The sequence below is a fragment of the Scomber scombrus genome, chromosome 6, assembly GCF_963691925.1.
Source record: "Scomber scombrus chromosome 6, fScoSco1.1, whole genome shotgun sequence".
NCBI lineage: Eukaryota > Metazoa > Chordata > Actinopteri > Scombriformes > Scombridae > Scomber > Scomber scombrus.
The window spans coordinates 24,512,915-24,528,335 of record NC_084975.1 but is presented as its reverse complement, the minus strand read 5'-3'; the positions used below and the strand labels follow the sequence as shown (position 1 = coordinate 24,528,335).

Below are 15,421 nucleotides of genomic sequence, written 5' to 3'. Positions count from 1 at the left end.
CTCAAGGGGGTTGTAAATATTATGGGACACAGTGTTTTAAAATGTAATTCAAAAATAAACTTGTTCAATGTTTGATATCATTTTTTTTAGTTCTTGTGTTTGTCACCTGATTAATAATATGAGACATGGAGAAACAGTCAACACAGATTCTTTATTGTATCAGAACAATAATTAAAGCTGAAGACAAAAGTTTTCAAAGCTCGAAAAGAGAAAATTACAAGAGCAGAACATGTGAACCCTCAGTTGCGTAACTTCCATGTTTTATGTTCAAACTGTATCACATGATAGAAAAAAAGCTTTTAAGAACTCACAGTTTTCACGATTGTATTTATAACACCATTCTACTGTTGTTTAATATACTGTAAGGCGATTTAGAAAAATCCTGTGAGCACTATAAAAATCCTGCACAGAATCTGAAAAGACTGAACTATAACACTAACGATAAGAAGATCATTCCCACACTGTAAACTGTAATATAAAACCAAACCGATATGATCAATTCATGATGCAGAGGAGGACAAAGACTTCAGTCCTTTTATTTACAGTTTAAGCAGTAAAATCAGCTGATCATTTATGAAGATATGCATCAAGCCAGAGGTCCCCTGAGTTTTTCAGTGACCTGAAAAAGACAGAAAACACACAAAATATCAGTAAATCAATAGTTTACTAAATCAATCAGGAAAGTGGTCCATCACTCATCCATGTTATGCAGGAAGTCTAAGAGCCTTGCAGGATGTGTGTTAAGGGAAATCTGTACTCACACTTCATGTTTATTGGCTTTTGACAAGCTCAAAGTTGCTCATCCTGGCACTGAGTTAGAAATGTATGTTATTATAATATTATTAGACTTACCTGACTACATCAACGACGCCTTGGCACATTGTCTTAACATGGTAAGGAATCCCATGTTTCTCACACAGTGCACGGACCAGAGGGGCCACCTGGTGGTAGTTGTGGCGCGGCATCGTAGGAAACAGACTTGAGAAAAGAGAGAGAGAGAAAACAAAACAAGGGACACGGCATCTATCAGACATTAAAGCAACTGATTGATTTTTAAAAAAGGGGGAAAAAGGCAGCAGTTCTTTCTAAAACCTTTTATTTTAACATACTTCATACTGTGACAGGGTCATCTGTTCTCAGCTGAGATGTCAAATTTATTTCTTCAAGTAGTTTTAGTTTGAATTGTGTAGTTGTCAAATACACTCAAAGATCCCTTAACATCCCTTTTGTATCCTCTAAAATTAAATTAGTCTTATTCCTCACTTTAACAGCCTTCAGTATACAGTATATCCTGTATTAGCTCCTTATTGATACTATATTATGTTTACACTGAGTAAAATATTCAAACCCATCAAATGGAAATATTATAGATGTTTTCTGCATCATTTCATGCAAATTCCTCCAAAAATTCAGCCTGACAGACATGGTATCTATAGAATATCCAATAGAAAATAGCTGCTATGAGCTTGAACATTGCAATGCATGAGATTGTTAAAGGGTTTAAATTATAAGTATTATAGTTTTTGTATGTTTTCCTCTGACCAGGCTCTAGGCTTCATCTGCAAGGACCCAGTTCCTGGATCTACAAAACACTTGATGCTGTGCTATTCTCCTCAACCATTTGACTTACTGGTGTTCAATTTGGAAGTTGAGGTGTCCGCTGAACCAGTCGTTGAAGTGGGACTGCTCAATATTGCAGGTGGCATGTAACTAAAGCAGAGGACGAGACACGAAAGCATAGATGAGTTGATAAAGCGGCACTTGCAGGTGACTGTTTCACAGGAGCCAGAGGGATTCATCCTGTAATAAAGTAGGTACCTGCATGCTCAGCCAGTCCTTGTGCTTCTCGTGGTCTATATCCATCGGCAGATGATTCATTTGAGTCACCCACACGAACCAGTGACTCTCCAGAAACCTGACAAGCAGTATAGTACCAATGAATATTACGTTCCACCATGTGATCTAGATGTTGAATACAAATTGGTATCATTTGCCAACATAGCATTTTATTAATGAACTGCTGGTTACTGGAAACGAAACGCTGTATTAATGGCTAATTAATAATTTATTAATGATTCAAAGATTAGTGTTGTGATATTTAGGAACATTGTTTGTGTTTAAGGGCGCACTCACACTAGGGCCAGTTGAAGCACGGATGTCCCCCTCCCCTGTCCCCCGCTGGCCCACACTCACATTACCTCAAACCCAAGTGTACTCAAGCACGGTTACCTCCGACACATTGCGCAAAAACATATAGACAGTTTACTCTCATAAAACATGCACAGGTGTGTTCGCGTGCTGACGGTGCACAGCACAACACAACACAGCTAATCAATTAACACAACGCACTATGATCAAAAAGTGCAAGCTTGTTCTTCTGAGTCATGCCTGTGTAGTATGCAGTACTACAGATACTTGTGTAAAAAAGACTCTAGTAAAAGCAGACGTCCTGATTCAACTCTTTACGCCAGTATAGGTAAGACTTAGTTTAATGACTTAGAAGTCGCCAAATTACTTTGGAATTTCGTTAGTTTATATAATGCAGATTTGTAAAATATTACTTTTATGAGGGTCACAGTCACAGACAATAAACTTACCATTTCATAATTGTGGTAGCAGCGGTGCAGCAGATGTAATGAAGTCCATGCAGCACGCTGGATGCAAACCAATATTAGGCCTATAGCCTTTTCATTATAATGTCGATGGAGTTCTTTTGCCTTAATAATGATACAATAATACACAAAAAATGGTCGGATTGGGAACCCATATATGCATAATGTCTCCACGTTGCATTTAGTGTTGCTTGAAATGACCAGGGCTCAGCTAGTGTTGCCTTTTAAAAATCGTCGATTTCCCGGGATTCCCTGGAAAATTGGCTTCTTTTCCCGGGATTTAAAATGTCTTATTTTCGGGAAAAATATTCATCCCTAGTGCGCATGCGTGACCAAGTGTACCGTGCTCAAGCCCACCTCATCCAACCGTACCGTGCCAGGGAAGTGTACCGTACTCAAGCACGGTACACTTCCACTCACACTAGCCAAATAATCCGTACTTTAGGGGGCAAACGTGCTTGGGCACCGTACGATTGCCTAGAGTGAGTACGCCCTAATTAATTGGCTATTGTAATTTGACCACATAGAAGTTTTGACATTTCTGTTTCAAATCAAGTGGTGTGTTCACAGCATGTGTTGCAATATGTGTTTCAAATGCTAGGTGTGTGTGGTTTGATGGAAGTTAGTTTATCATTGTGACACATGTGTATTTAATGGTTCATGTCTGCATTTATATACTACTTGTATCCAAAGGTAGTACTGTTGCCTTTAATTCATCCATTCACACACACACACACACACACACACACGGTTGGTTATCACACAGGGTGATGGCGTGTAATCTGGAGATGAGTGTCTTGCCAAAGATCACTTTGACATGTGGACAGGATGAGTCATAGCCGTTAGATAATGGTGTGTGTGTAAAGATGAGGTTATAATGTCATCATGTTGTTTCCAAAGTATGTGTGTGTTTACTCTGACTAATTTTGTTGGGAAAGTGTGAGATTTAGTGAAATGGGTAAATAGGTGGGGAAATGTGTAAAGGTGGTGGGGGGTTATTTTATTAAATGTGTGTAAGCAGTAGACTGTAATTTATCACAAAGACCGTTGCAAATCGAGAATGCACCTTCAAGAAAAGAGCTACAATCCCAAAAGTTATAATCATTTAAAAACATTGACATCTCTTAAAGTGGTACCAAAAACATTTTGAGTTAAAAGGTCATTTACCTGACGAAGCTGATGAGCGCCATTGATCCAAACAGGCCATATAGCGGTAAATAACAGAAGATGTAACGAAGATAGTAGGACATGGACCAAGCCAGATCCTTCACAAGACAAACAGGTTAATATGATTGATGTCATATCATTGGTGACCTTAACTCTTCTCATATGTTCACTTGGATCATATTATATTTGAGTACATTATTTTTTTAAGTATTGTAATGTAGATGATTAGATAAAGAACCATTAGCCTTCGTTTACAGAGATATAATGTTTCAAATAGTAAAAACATTAAAAAGGAAACATCGTACCACCCAGTCGTGGCGGGAGATCATGCAGCGCATTATCTGAATGTGGAAATAAACTGGAATGAGCAGCGGAGGTCCGACTACAAGAGAAAAAGATTAAAACTATTCCTGTAAAGTTTTCATGGTTTCCTCATTTCTTTTTGAATGACTGTTCAAAAAAAACTTACTGAGAAAGAAGTACTGGTGCTGGCGATGATAGGGCATGTGCTTTATCTTTTTTACACCGTACTGTAACAGAGAAGAAAAGTTGGACGACTGTAGGACTGTTTTACAGGATCAGAAATATCAGCTTTGTGCTACTCGCCTCTACTGGTTGAGTGGCTCCAACTACAAAGACGTGCACCATGTTGACATCAGGGTCTTTACTGAAGATGTTGGGTTTCGCATGATGCTGGAAATGTCGGTGATTCCACCAGTTGGCAGAAGCTCCCTGAAAATGTAATTTCAGTTTATTAAAACTGATTTTATTAAAAAAATGATATAAAATCTATCATGAGTGTGTGTTACCTTTAAATGGCCGATGATAAACTTGTGCAGAAAGTGATTCCAGCTAGACTTTTTGAATACAGACAGGTGACCGAAGTCGTGTTGCAGCCATCCGGCCTGCGCCTGGAGATGAAGAGAAATGAGAATTTTAAGGTTTGTGAGCTTCAGATAATCTCATTTAGTTCATCACGACAATTAAAGCATTAGAAAATTAAACTCCTGTCACCTGAGCAGTGGCCAAAATGACGGAGCACAGCAGCGTCAACGTCCAGCTCGTCCCCCAGAGCCACACTATCAGCCAGGCGAGGGCCTCCAGCAGCAGGATGTGACCAAGGTGGAGGCAGAAGAACAAAGGCCGGGCTTGAAACAGACCCTCTCTCTCTGCGTTACCACGTAAAGTTTGGAAATCCTTTATGATGGCAGCCTACAAAAAAAATAAACAGGTACATTCTTATAAAGCTCATATAGAGATGTACTTGTGTGACGTTCGCTAGTTTTTGGGGTTCAAAGAAAATTCTCATAGCACTTGAGGAGGCTTCAGGGTTTTGCACAGTAAAAAACAAAGGGAAAAAAAGCATTAATGTGGTTTGAGTTATTCAACAGCTAATGAAACATGAGCGTGCCTGAACAGAATAACAAAACAGATGTGTGAAACATCTGAACCACACATTAACCTCAGGTGTTTTCGTACATGTTGTACTTTGTACCATTTTGTCACTGTGAGATGAATGACGCTAAATGAAAACAAGGCTTTATTTGATGAATATGTGGTGAGTCTCACATTTTTGTTTCGGTCCTGGCTGGGCTCTGTTGCTGCCAGCTCTCCGATCAGCAGGGGCTTCAGGAACTTTTGAACAAACTTTGGATCCGGGTGAAAAGCAGCAAACGCATCCTGGAAAACACACATGAGAAATCCTGCTATTGGTGTACTGTAGCGGGTAAATAATCCAAAATCTACAAATATGTTAAAAGGATAAGTTCATTATTTTAAGTCCTTCTTAAAACATCAGTCAGGAGCCAATATGAAAGAGGTTTTTATCGCTGTGATCATTCCTCCTGTTCATACTGGCCATTAAAAGTTTCCCTTCAAATAATCTATGATTTACAGTTCAAAAAACTCCTCATCTAACTCACACTGACCCTTTATGCAGCCCCTCAGTTCAGCCTCTGCCTGAAACAGGCTGTTTAAGCTTCTGTCTCTCTAAGGCCCCCGTCCTGATGAGCCCATGTGTGTTGAGCCGACCTCAGCTTGTTGGCAAGTTAGAAAAAAAACTTTTCAAACAGGGTGTTTGTGGCAAGTTGGACTTGCAGGTAACATTTCTACACATGCTAACTTCAAATTCTGTGACTTTAACATGGATATCCAACATCATAATAGTATTTAAAAGTTTATTTAAAGGTAATATGAAGCTATAGCAGTCAAAGTTAGTCAAATACAGGGAAAATCTTTCAAAGTCTTTTTAAATTTGAAAAAAAACAAAAAAACGGTTTCCCTGTTGAGCTGCAGTGTAACTATAGTAACAAAAAGAGGAAATTTGGCACTAAGAATACTTTAACTTTAAAAGATATTTGCTTGATTTGACTCATTGGGATGGGTGAAGCTTCATATTAGCTCCAGAGAAACTTTTAAATGTTTTTTTGTCCAGCAGGAGGACTGTGGATTTTAGCCTTCATTATTTACACAGTAAGTGAATTATGAAGGGATCTATTAATGGCCAGTATTAAAAAGAGGAACGGTTATGGAAGGAAAATCTATTTCAATGGTCACCTGACTATTTTTTTAAAACAGACTTGAACAAATTGGCATCATATCTTTTAATGTATTATTTTTCTGTTAAACAAACAAAAAGAGAAATAAAAGCATGTTTACCGTGGCATCCTCTCCAGCATAGTGGCTGATGACACGAACCCCCCCTGGGTGCCTCTTGGCCCAGTGTGTGATGTTATAAACCTTGCGATTGATAACCAGCCACTGGTCATTCCTGCTGCAGTGGCTCTGCACCTCCTCCCAGGTGTACACACTGCCACCTCGCCCGCTGCCTGGCTCACCTGGCTCTGTGAGCTGGCCTCCACCACCCATCCTCGCTGTCTCTGGCCTGAGTCCACCTGCACACTGAAGGGCCAGTCAGCCACAAACTTTAACACCTGGATGTTAAAAAATGGTCTGTCTGACACCAACAGTCAGAGAGCACAGCTGTAGTCACAGATTGTGCAGCAGGAGAGGAGAGGGGGCATTACGGACAGGAAGAGCTTTTTTATAACCTGTTGCTCTCTTCACTTCAACAGCTGATTGTTAGTGAAGTAAGACAAAGAGCAGGGCAACATCCGCACAAATAATTCATGATGAAATCCGACAACCAGGTTACTACTGGTGAGGCAGAGCTACACATCATTTGTCTGTATCGACATCAAGCTAGAATCTAAATGCCAAGTGCACATGCTCGGAAAAACTCAACCCTGGAAATAATCTATATTTAGCCTGTAAGTGCGTTTTATTCCTCCTAAGCGCACAAAGACAGCAATTCATCAAATGGGCTCATGTACAGTTAATGTGTTAAAAGAAAAAACAGCACAGACAGATCCATGAAAGCGCAAACAGCCCATCGATTAACGTTTGATGTCTGATGAATTCAACAATTAGCGCAGATGACTGTTTCTGTCCAGCCTAAAGGCCCGCTGCATACAGATGGAGAATATTTCACTTACACTATCCAGACTGTGGCTACTCTCCTCGGGGTTCAGGCACACCAACACACCGGCACACTTTATTAGCTCCTGCTCCGTGCAGATCCATTTTAAATGGTAAACATCCCAAAATACATCCTCTGCCTTCCCTAATGTGCTCACTGACTCATTCACCCTCTCATTCAGTACAAATTCCGAGCCGATCATTCGAGGGTTTCTGGGCCAATCGGCGTACAGTAAATCCTGGACCACTGGCTTATGTGCAATTGGCTCGATAATCAGCCCATCTGAATATTATAGTGTCGTCTGTGCGCTCACACGGAAAGAGTCAGCGGGAGCACGCTGCTCTCACATTATCCTCCATTAGACAGCATATTTAAATACACTCTTTAGATTATAGACCACTAATAAAGGCTACGGTGAATTAGAGAGTTACAGATACTAGTTTTTCCTGTGTCTATATTCTCATTTATTTTAGATTCTATTACGATACGTCTTACTTTTGGCTTTAACTTTTCATATTTTATTGTTTTGGAACATTGAATAAAACCACTTTTCTATTTTTATTTATTTATTTATTTTACACTGACCAAATTTTCAAAATGAAAACAGATCTCTGTTTTAAAAACAAAACAAATGATACAAAAGTTGTTACACAATTATTTAGAAAAATCAGTTGTTTTAGGATATGTCCTGCTCAATATTGACAAAACGCATTAAAATTTAAAAGAAGGACTATTCCAAAAAAATTTTAAGTCATTCTTTTTATCAGTAAATACACATAGGTGGATGAAATATTTAGTATTTTATCGTTCTTTTGTGGTTACACCATTTTCAGGAGCATTCAGTCTTAGTTTTCAGGAAAAAATGGTGCAAATGTCATTTCAAATGACATAAAACCAACATAAACACAGAATATACATATTAACAAACCTGATGCTGCTTTTAAAACAATTTTTACCCACGTATAGGCCTACTTAAAGGGCAAGAAAACAAATCTCATATATGCAATATGTGTATGTAATGTATAATTTTAAGCTTTAAATGTTAGCATTTTGTAAAATATATTTAGAAAACAATAGTAAGCAGCAAGTATTTCAAATGTATTTTCTGTTTGCTAAAACAGTCTGCCCACTATCAGAATGTTGAACTACACAACAGGCTGCATTTATGTAACTTCAGCTGAAGACTGATACTATCTTTAAATTACAAATATTATTTCTTTAGTATTTACAGCTGAGAATAAGTTCAGGATGATATCTTATTATTAAAAGCATAAACAGACTTTATATTGTGATAATGATTTGTTGCAGTGCCCTCCCCCACCAGCAGATGGCGCTCAGCTGAGCTCTATCTATTGGTGGATGGAAGAGAACAAGTCATCTTCATTGTCCTCATTTATCACCAAGTTCAACAACCACAGCTTGAAGTAGTTGCAGATTGAATCAGTCTGAGAGACAATTTGCGAAACTCTTGCGAGATTAGTATCCTAACCTTATCCTAACGTTAACCTAACCTTCACTTTAACTTAAACCTTAACTGAAGCCAATGCGGAAGTCCCTTAACATGTGATACCTCTGATGGCCACTAGGCGCTGGCTCTAAAAAATCCCCCCTTTTTGTCTACCATTCTAAAAGTATATATTTGTCTCATGAAATACTAAGTCAGTACATTTTTCCAATATTTCATTATAGACTCAATCTCTAAATTCAGGCCCTCTAATGAATGTTCTGGTGCTCTGTTAATAAGACGATAGACGATAATAAGACTTGCACTGAGTCAGCATTATTGTCGCAATATTTCTTAATAACGATAAAATCATGTTAGTTAGCGTACATCAGCCCAAGTGTGAACCACTCAGTGATTTTGGTAAGCTAGTGTTGGCTTTGGTCCGGTGTAGCGGGGGGTGTTTCAAGAGCGTAAAAGATAAGGTCCCACACTCCGTATTTGGAAGTTCCTGGCTCCAAACAGAAAAGATGGCGCTGACCGTAAGTAGTGGCATCATTTTTTTTCCCGGCCAGTGCTAGACTGAAGCATCTACAAGGACAATTTGCAAAATTCATGAGATTTGTATGCTAACCTTAACCTCAACTAACCCTAACCTTAAATAACCCTGACCTTAACTTTAACCTTAACCCTAACTTTAAGCCTAACCCTAACCATACTCATGAGAGTTCTAGCTCTCTCTAGCTGATCCACATTTAAAATGTGTTTTTCCCATCTGTATTCTGTGAAGACATGCCCCTACTCTGCCTCTGAAAGGCTCTGACCCAGATATTTTTACCCAAACCACAACCATCTCGCTCCTCATGCCTAAACCTAAGTTATCTAACCAACAAAGCAAACGAGTACTATCCAGTCAGAGGAAGAGTAGGGCCGGTCTTCACAGAATGCAGGTGGGGGAAAAAATTAGGCTAAGCAACTACTGTAACTGAGCAGGCCTTAACAAACAGCATGGTAAATACATAAACGGATAATGCCAGGTGACCAGAACACTGACAGAAATAATAAATCAGCTCACAATAATGTTATAAAGGGTACATACATTTATGGTTTTAATAGCTTTCCTATTTTTCTAATGTAGGATTGATTTATTGGAATACTTATTTATGAATATGTAATTTTGCAAGTAATCGAATCCAATTAAATTGATGATATAGTACTGGTTTGCTTTGGTAGAAGTTTAAGTAAAGTGTAAACAACACATGTTCATAGGAAAGGGAAAATTCAGAATCATTATATTGGGAAATAAATGGACTTCAAACTGTGCAAACCAATGGGTGATGTCATGCCCTGCTACATCCATCTTTATATAAAGTCTGTTTAAGCCCGAGGATCCAACAGCAGATATGATCCCACTCTTATGTTGCATCTGTCTAAACATATATCGAATAATGTGATATAACCCAAATTATATATTTTATAATAAATGATTGGAAGTATGTTTGAGTTGGTATAGTTTGTTTGTTTGTCCATATGTTTCCCATACTGGCTGGGTCACACAGTGCTTCATCCACTTTCACCTCAGCAGTCACATCCATTCACCCCCCCGAGGTCTCTTGTCTGTCTGCTGCTTACAGTCCATTGTGTCATTTCAGGGTCGTTTCAACGCGATGCAGAAATTTGCAAATCAGCTCTTTTGGTCCACAGCATATCAGACAGGATTATCCTCAAGCAGCGTGCGGCCTGTCTCCCTGTTTGTCCGCTTCTTCTGCCACAGCTCATCAGGCTGACAAGAGCGCTGCACATCTGACCCCAGCAGCTTTTCCTGGCTTTTCTCCAGTATCATAACCCACAAAACCCACGTCAATCAGGCAACCTGTCTGCTGCTGTCAAGTATTTGATGAAGTCAGATGTGGCAAGTAAATACATATAAGTACAACTTTGAGATATTACTTTAGTATTTCGATTTTGTGAGACTTTCTTTTCCTTTTCACTCTGCCACATCTCAGAGGGTAATATTGTTTTTTTTCCCCACCACTGTATTTAGATTAACTGGTGGATGAAAGTATCTATTTTGGCAATTTAAGAATTTACATTTAAAAATGATATCATCAAATATTTCAAACATTGCTTTACATGAAGCAGTTTCAGTCCTCCACCTGAAATCACTGTAAACACAATGATACTTCGGTAATCATACCAGAGCTTAAACAGCTAGTCAATTAATCGATTATTTGATCCACAGAAAATTAATTGCCAACTATTTTGGTAATTGAAATAATTTTGATTCATTTTTTAATATAAAATACTTAAATTCTCTGGTTCCAGCTTCTTAATTGTGAATATTTTCTGATTTTTCTATAGTCTTGTCTGACAGTAAAATTAAGATCATTAGGTTTGGGACTGTTGGTCAGGACAAAACAAGACATTTGAAGATGTTCTTTTGGTCTTTGGGAAACAGTGATCAATATTTTTCACCCTTTTCTGACATTTTATGGATGAAACAACTAATCAAGAAATCAAGAATCTATAATGTAAGTAACTCTTAGGCCTAAATTATTATTATTAAAGTATACTTAATCACAATGCATCACTGATATTATACTCTTAGTAACATTGTATTTGCAGTTGTACTGAAATAAGCAGGAGATGATGTGAATATTCATCCACTGGGTAAAGTTACTGTAGTCTGTGCTGGTGCCCTTTCATTTAAAACTTGCTCTGGGCTTTTCAACATTTTGAAGCTATTTTAAGCCCCAGTGTAATGTATGAATATATTCTAGTCATGCCACATTCATTTAAATCTGAAATGCATCTTTATTATCTATCTATCTATCTATCTATCTATCTATCTATCTATCTATCTATCTATCTATCTATCTATCTATCTATCTATCTATCTATCTATCTATCTATCTATCTATCTATCTATCTATCTATCTATCTATCTATCTATCTATCTATCTATCTGGGGTGGACAGTTATTTAATCCTATAAGCTTATAGGTCGAACTTTATCCAGCTAATGGCATTTTTCTAAGACTTTAACGGAACCACTTTGATCTGATGACTCTTCGCAGATCAAAAATTTAACAATCAATATAAATAAACTTGTCAAATAGGAGCAAAACAACTATAAAGACTACTGAAACAGCTTGTCTAACAAGTTAACAGATCAATCATCTTTAACTGAAGCTATCGACTGTCATTCCTTCGCTGGTCTAAGCTTTATTAGGAGAACACAGTGAGGGCTGGCAGTGTTTTATAGATTATTTTTTGTTATTCTTGCGTCTGTTCTGTGTCAGAACCAAAAGTCACATGATGACTGTCGTTGGAGCCTTTTACTTGGTCTATAAAAACCTGTTCAAGCTTATGTCTGTAGTGTTTGATATAAACCAGCACTCGAGTGACCATGTTTGGAGGTCCAGGAGACCATGACCGATGATTAACGTTCTTTTACTGATAAATGTGTTACTGTAATGTATGATTATGTATTTTACAGTGGAGGAAGAAGTATTCAAATCGTTTATATAACTGAAAGTAGTAATACCACTATATATAAATAGTCCAGCATTCAAAACATTATTGTAGTAAAAATATCTATACATCATCATCAAAATGTGAAAAGTAATCAAAATGCAGCATAGACTCTTCTCAGTGTTATATAACATATTATTATGCATTGTATTATTATTGGTGCCTTTATGTAGAAGTACAATGTTGCACCTTGTTGGGGTGGATTTTTCTGGAGTTTCTCAAAATCAGATTGAGACTGAGATTTATAATTAAAACAACATATGCAGCAAAACAACATTTCCCTGTTAAAGTTTTTTATGGGAGTTTTTACTCATTTGAATTGACAGATGATGTTGGATTGCTGTACAGATTTTAAAACAATGACACATGTCTGAAATAAATTGCAACATAAATGATTTAAACAGAGAACAACTCATTTACATAACGTAACTTTTGTCTTATATCACTGCAACAACAAAATTAATCTAAAATACTGTGGAGGGACTGGTTACTTTAGCACCTTTCGCTGTTATTCATTATTCAAACAATACACTTACATACATTTAAAAAAAATGTTATACCGTTGTTAATACAAAGGTTGGAGACTTAATTATTAATATCTTCCAATGACCTTTAGATAGTGTGCAGATACTGACTACTTACAGTTTACAGCAGTGGATTTGGTCCAAAGGACAAATTAAAATCCAGATTCTCAACTTAAAATCCCCAGAAAACACTGTATACATTTCTTGTTCCTAGTTTCTTGACTTTGCTTTGGTGACCCAAGTCGATTACACTTACTTTTATTTAAAGACATACAAGACAGATGATAACCTGTTAATCCTGATAACATGAATATGTGTGTGTGTGTGTGTGTGTGTGTATAAAATTATTTTAAAAAAATCCAAATACATTTAGATTACTGTAAAGCAACCAACTGAATACCCCCCACTCTCCCATTCCAAGAGTATATGAGAACCTACGTTGGCTGTGAAACTCACAAAAAACATAAAAAAATGTTAAAAACCCTCTCTAGAGTCAGTATTCGGTTTGTCTGTACTGAACCACTATAGAAGCATGGCGGTACAATATGGAAGCCTTGTGGAAGAAGACCCGCTCCCTGTGTAGATAAAGAGCTCATTATAAAATAATAAAAACACAATGATTATTATTGTCAGGGAGTTATCCACTAATTAAAACATACTATACTGTACATCCATTTCTGCCAAGTCTGTTCCACTAGATGTACTGTATACACAGTGTGGATAAAAACATATTGAGCATGCTCACTACAGACATCCCTCAGCTGAGACAGCTAACTTCTGGTTTAGACCTCCAGCTAACTTGAATGGGGATAAAATCATTTAGTCGTGCAGCTCTTCTAGACCTTTGAAATGTGATCAGACCAAATGGATCAAATTGTGATAGTGAAATGTTTCATTTCATTGGGGGTTGTGCGACACTAAAAAGAATTTGCTGCTGATTTACAGATGTCTCTTTCACGATGTAAGTCTATCGGATATATATATATATATTGGCTCCTGGTTAAATTTCACATTGATGTTTTGAAATATTATTGCTCACTTTTAAAGGCTTAAACAGCCTTGCACCTACATACATCTCTGATTTATTGACCTGGTATTTGCTCTCTCGGCCTTTAACATCCCAGCTGGTTACTCCCAGGTCACGGTTTGTGACTAAGATTGATCGGGCTGTTGTCATTAAAGATCCAATACTACAAAACTCTCTGCATGCCTGCCTGAATCCACTAGTTTCTTTTAAATCTCCTCTTAAAACTTTTCTCTTTTTAAAAGCTTTGGAAATGTTTTCTTGTATTTGATCTTATTCTTTTTATTGATTCAACTTCCTTTTTATCTGCCTTGTCCGGATTTATTTTGTAAAACACATTAACATTGTAAGAAAGTGCTATATAAATAAAATGTATTATTACTATATTGTTGTGGGTTATTAGGTAGGTAAATATTATTATTGCATCACTGGATTATTTATGATGTTTTATTTTGTAAGCAGCATTGTATCAACTGTAATGTTGTAGCTGATTTAGCAGGAAATTAAATAACTACAAAACTACAAATTTAAAAATGTTAAAACTATAAATTTAAAAATTTTAAAACTATAAATTAAATTAATTCATTTTTAAACCTGACAGTGTTGCAAAAAAAAAGCAGGTGTTTTAATAAGATTTAAACACTTTAAATAGGAGAACAAGTTTTTTTAAAGAGACAGACACACACACACACACACACACACACACACACACACACACACACACACACACACACACACACACACAGTGGACCATGTGATGTGGATGCCCCCTGGTCCGGTTACAGCAGGAGGGAGGGAGGGAGGGAGGCAGCAGCTGAATGTAAACCTTCACACTGATGGAGAGAATCGGACAACAGCAGGGGGAGAGTCAGTCAGTCTGTCAGCTCTGCAGTTCTCCAAAATGAGCAATTTATTTCTCTGGCACGGATTATAACCTAGCAGAGGACCTCGGCCTGTAATGCACAGCAGCTGCATTAACTAGTGGACAGACTTCCATTAACAGGTTTTTCTTTGCCGGGGGCTGGGTCACTGAGCTGAGCACACTGTGGGCTTATCTACCGACACCCGGCAGGAGGACGCACAGGAACTGACTGTTTAACGTCCCTAAAGAGGCACTTTTTCATCCTGTCCTGATAGAGAGACTTGATCACGTGAACAGGTGACCTTAAAGCTGCACGCTATCTTTCTCTCAAAAAGCCTGGAGGAAGTCAGGGAGGATAGTAAAGGGTAAGGACTGCAAGAATTCAATTTCAGCTCAAAATTCAGCTGTACTGTGTTGAGCTCAACAACCAGGAGCACTATAAGCACTATTATTATTATTACTATTATTATTACTACTACTAATATTACTATTAATACTACTATTACTACTACTATTACTACAATTATTCCACATTTTGCTAGCTATTTTTGAGTTTTCTGATCTAGCAGTAGATGAAGGAATGAAGAGATCCCTGACAAACTGCTGAAACATGGAGACAGTGTTAATTGGCCAGAACCATGATGCACTTTGTAGCCGGTGGGATCAACCGCAAAACAACAGCAGCTCCCAGGCTGAAGGTTAAGTTGTCACAGAGACTACCTCGTCAAATGACTCTGTCCTGACTCACATAGGAGTCAGGGGCGGCAGGCCACCCACAGC

The 15,421-nt window shown here is 37.7% G+C and overlaps 1 protein-coding gene across 1 annotated transcript; it reads right to left on the bottom strand.

The window, feature by feature from the left end:
• Positions 1-567: 567 nt before the first annotated feature.
• Positions 568-6,647, bottom strand: fads2 (fatty acid desaturase 2). The gene is made up of 12 exons (XM_062421463.1): positions 6,438-6,647; positions 5,349-5,459; positions 4,794-4,991; positions 4,589-4,690; positions 4,386-4,511; positions 4,249-4,309; positions 4,085-4,161; positions 3,780-3,877; positions 1,819-1,915; positions 1,631-1,710; positions 853-978; positions 568-619 (listed from the first exon to the last, which is right to left on the bottom strand). Exons 1-12 carry the CDS (start codon positions 6,645-6,647, stop codon positions 568-570), a joined length of 1,338 nt encoding a protein of 445 aa, XP_062277447.1.
• Positions 6,648-15,421: the final 8,774 nt, after the last annotated feature.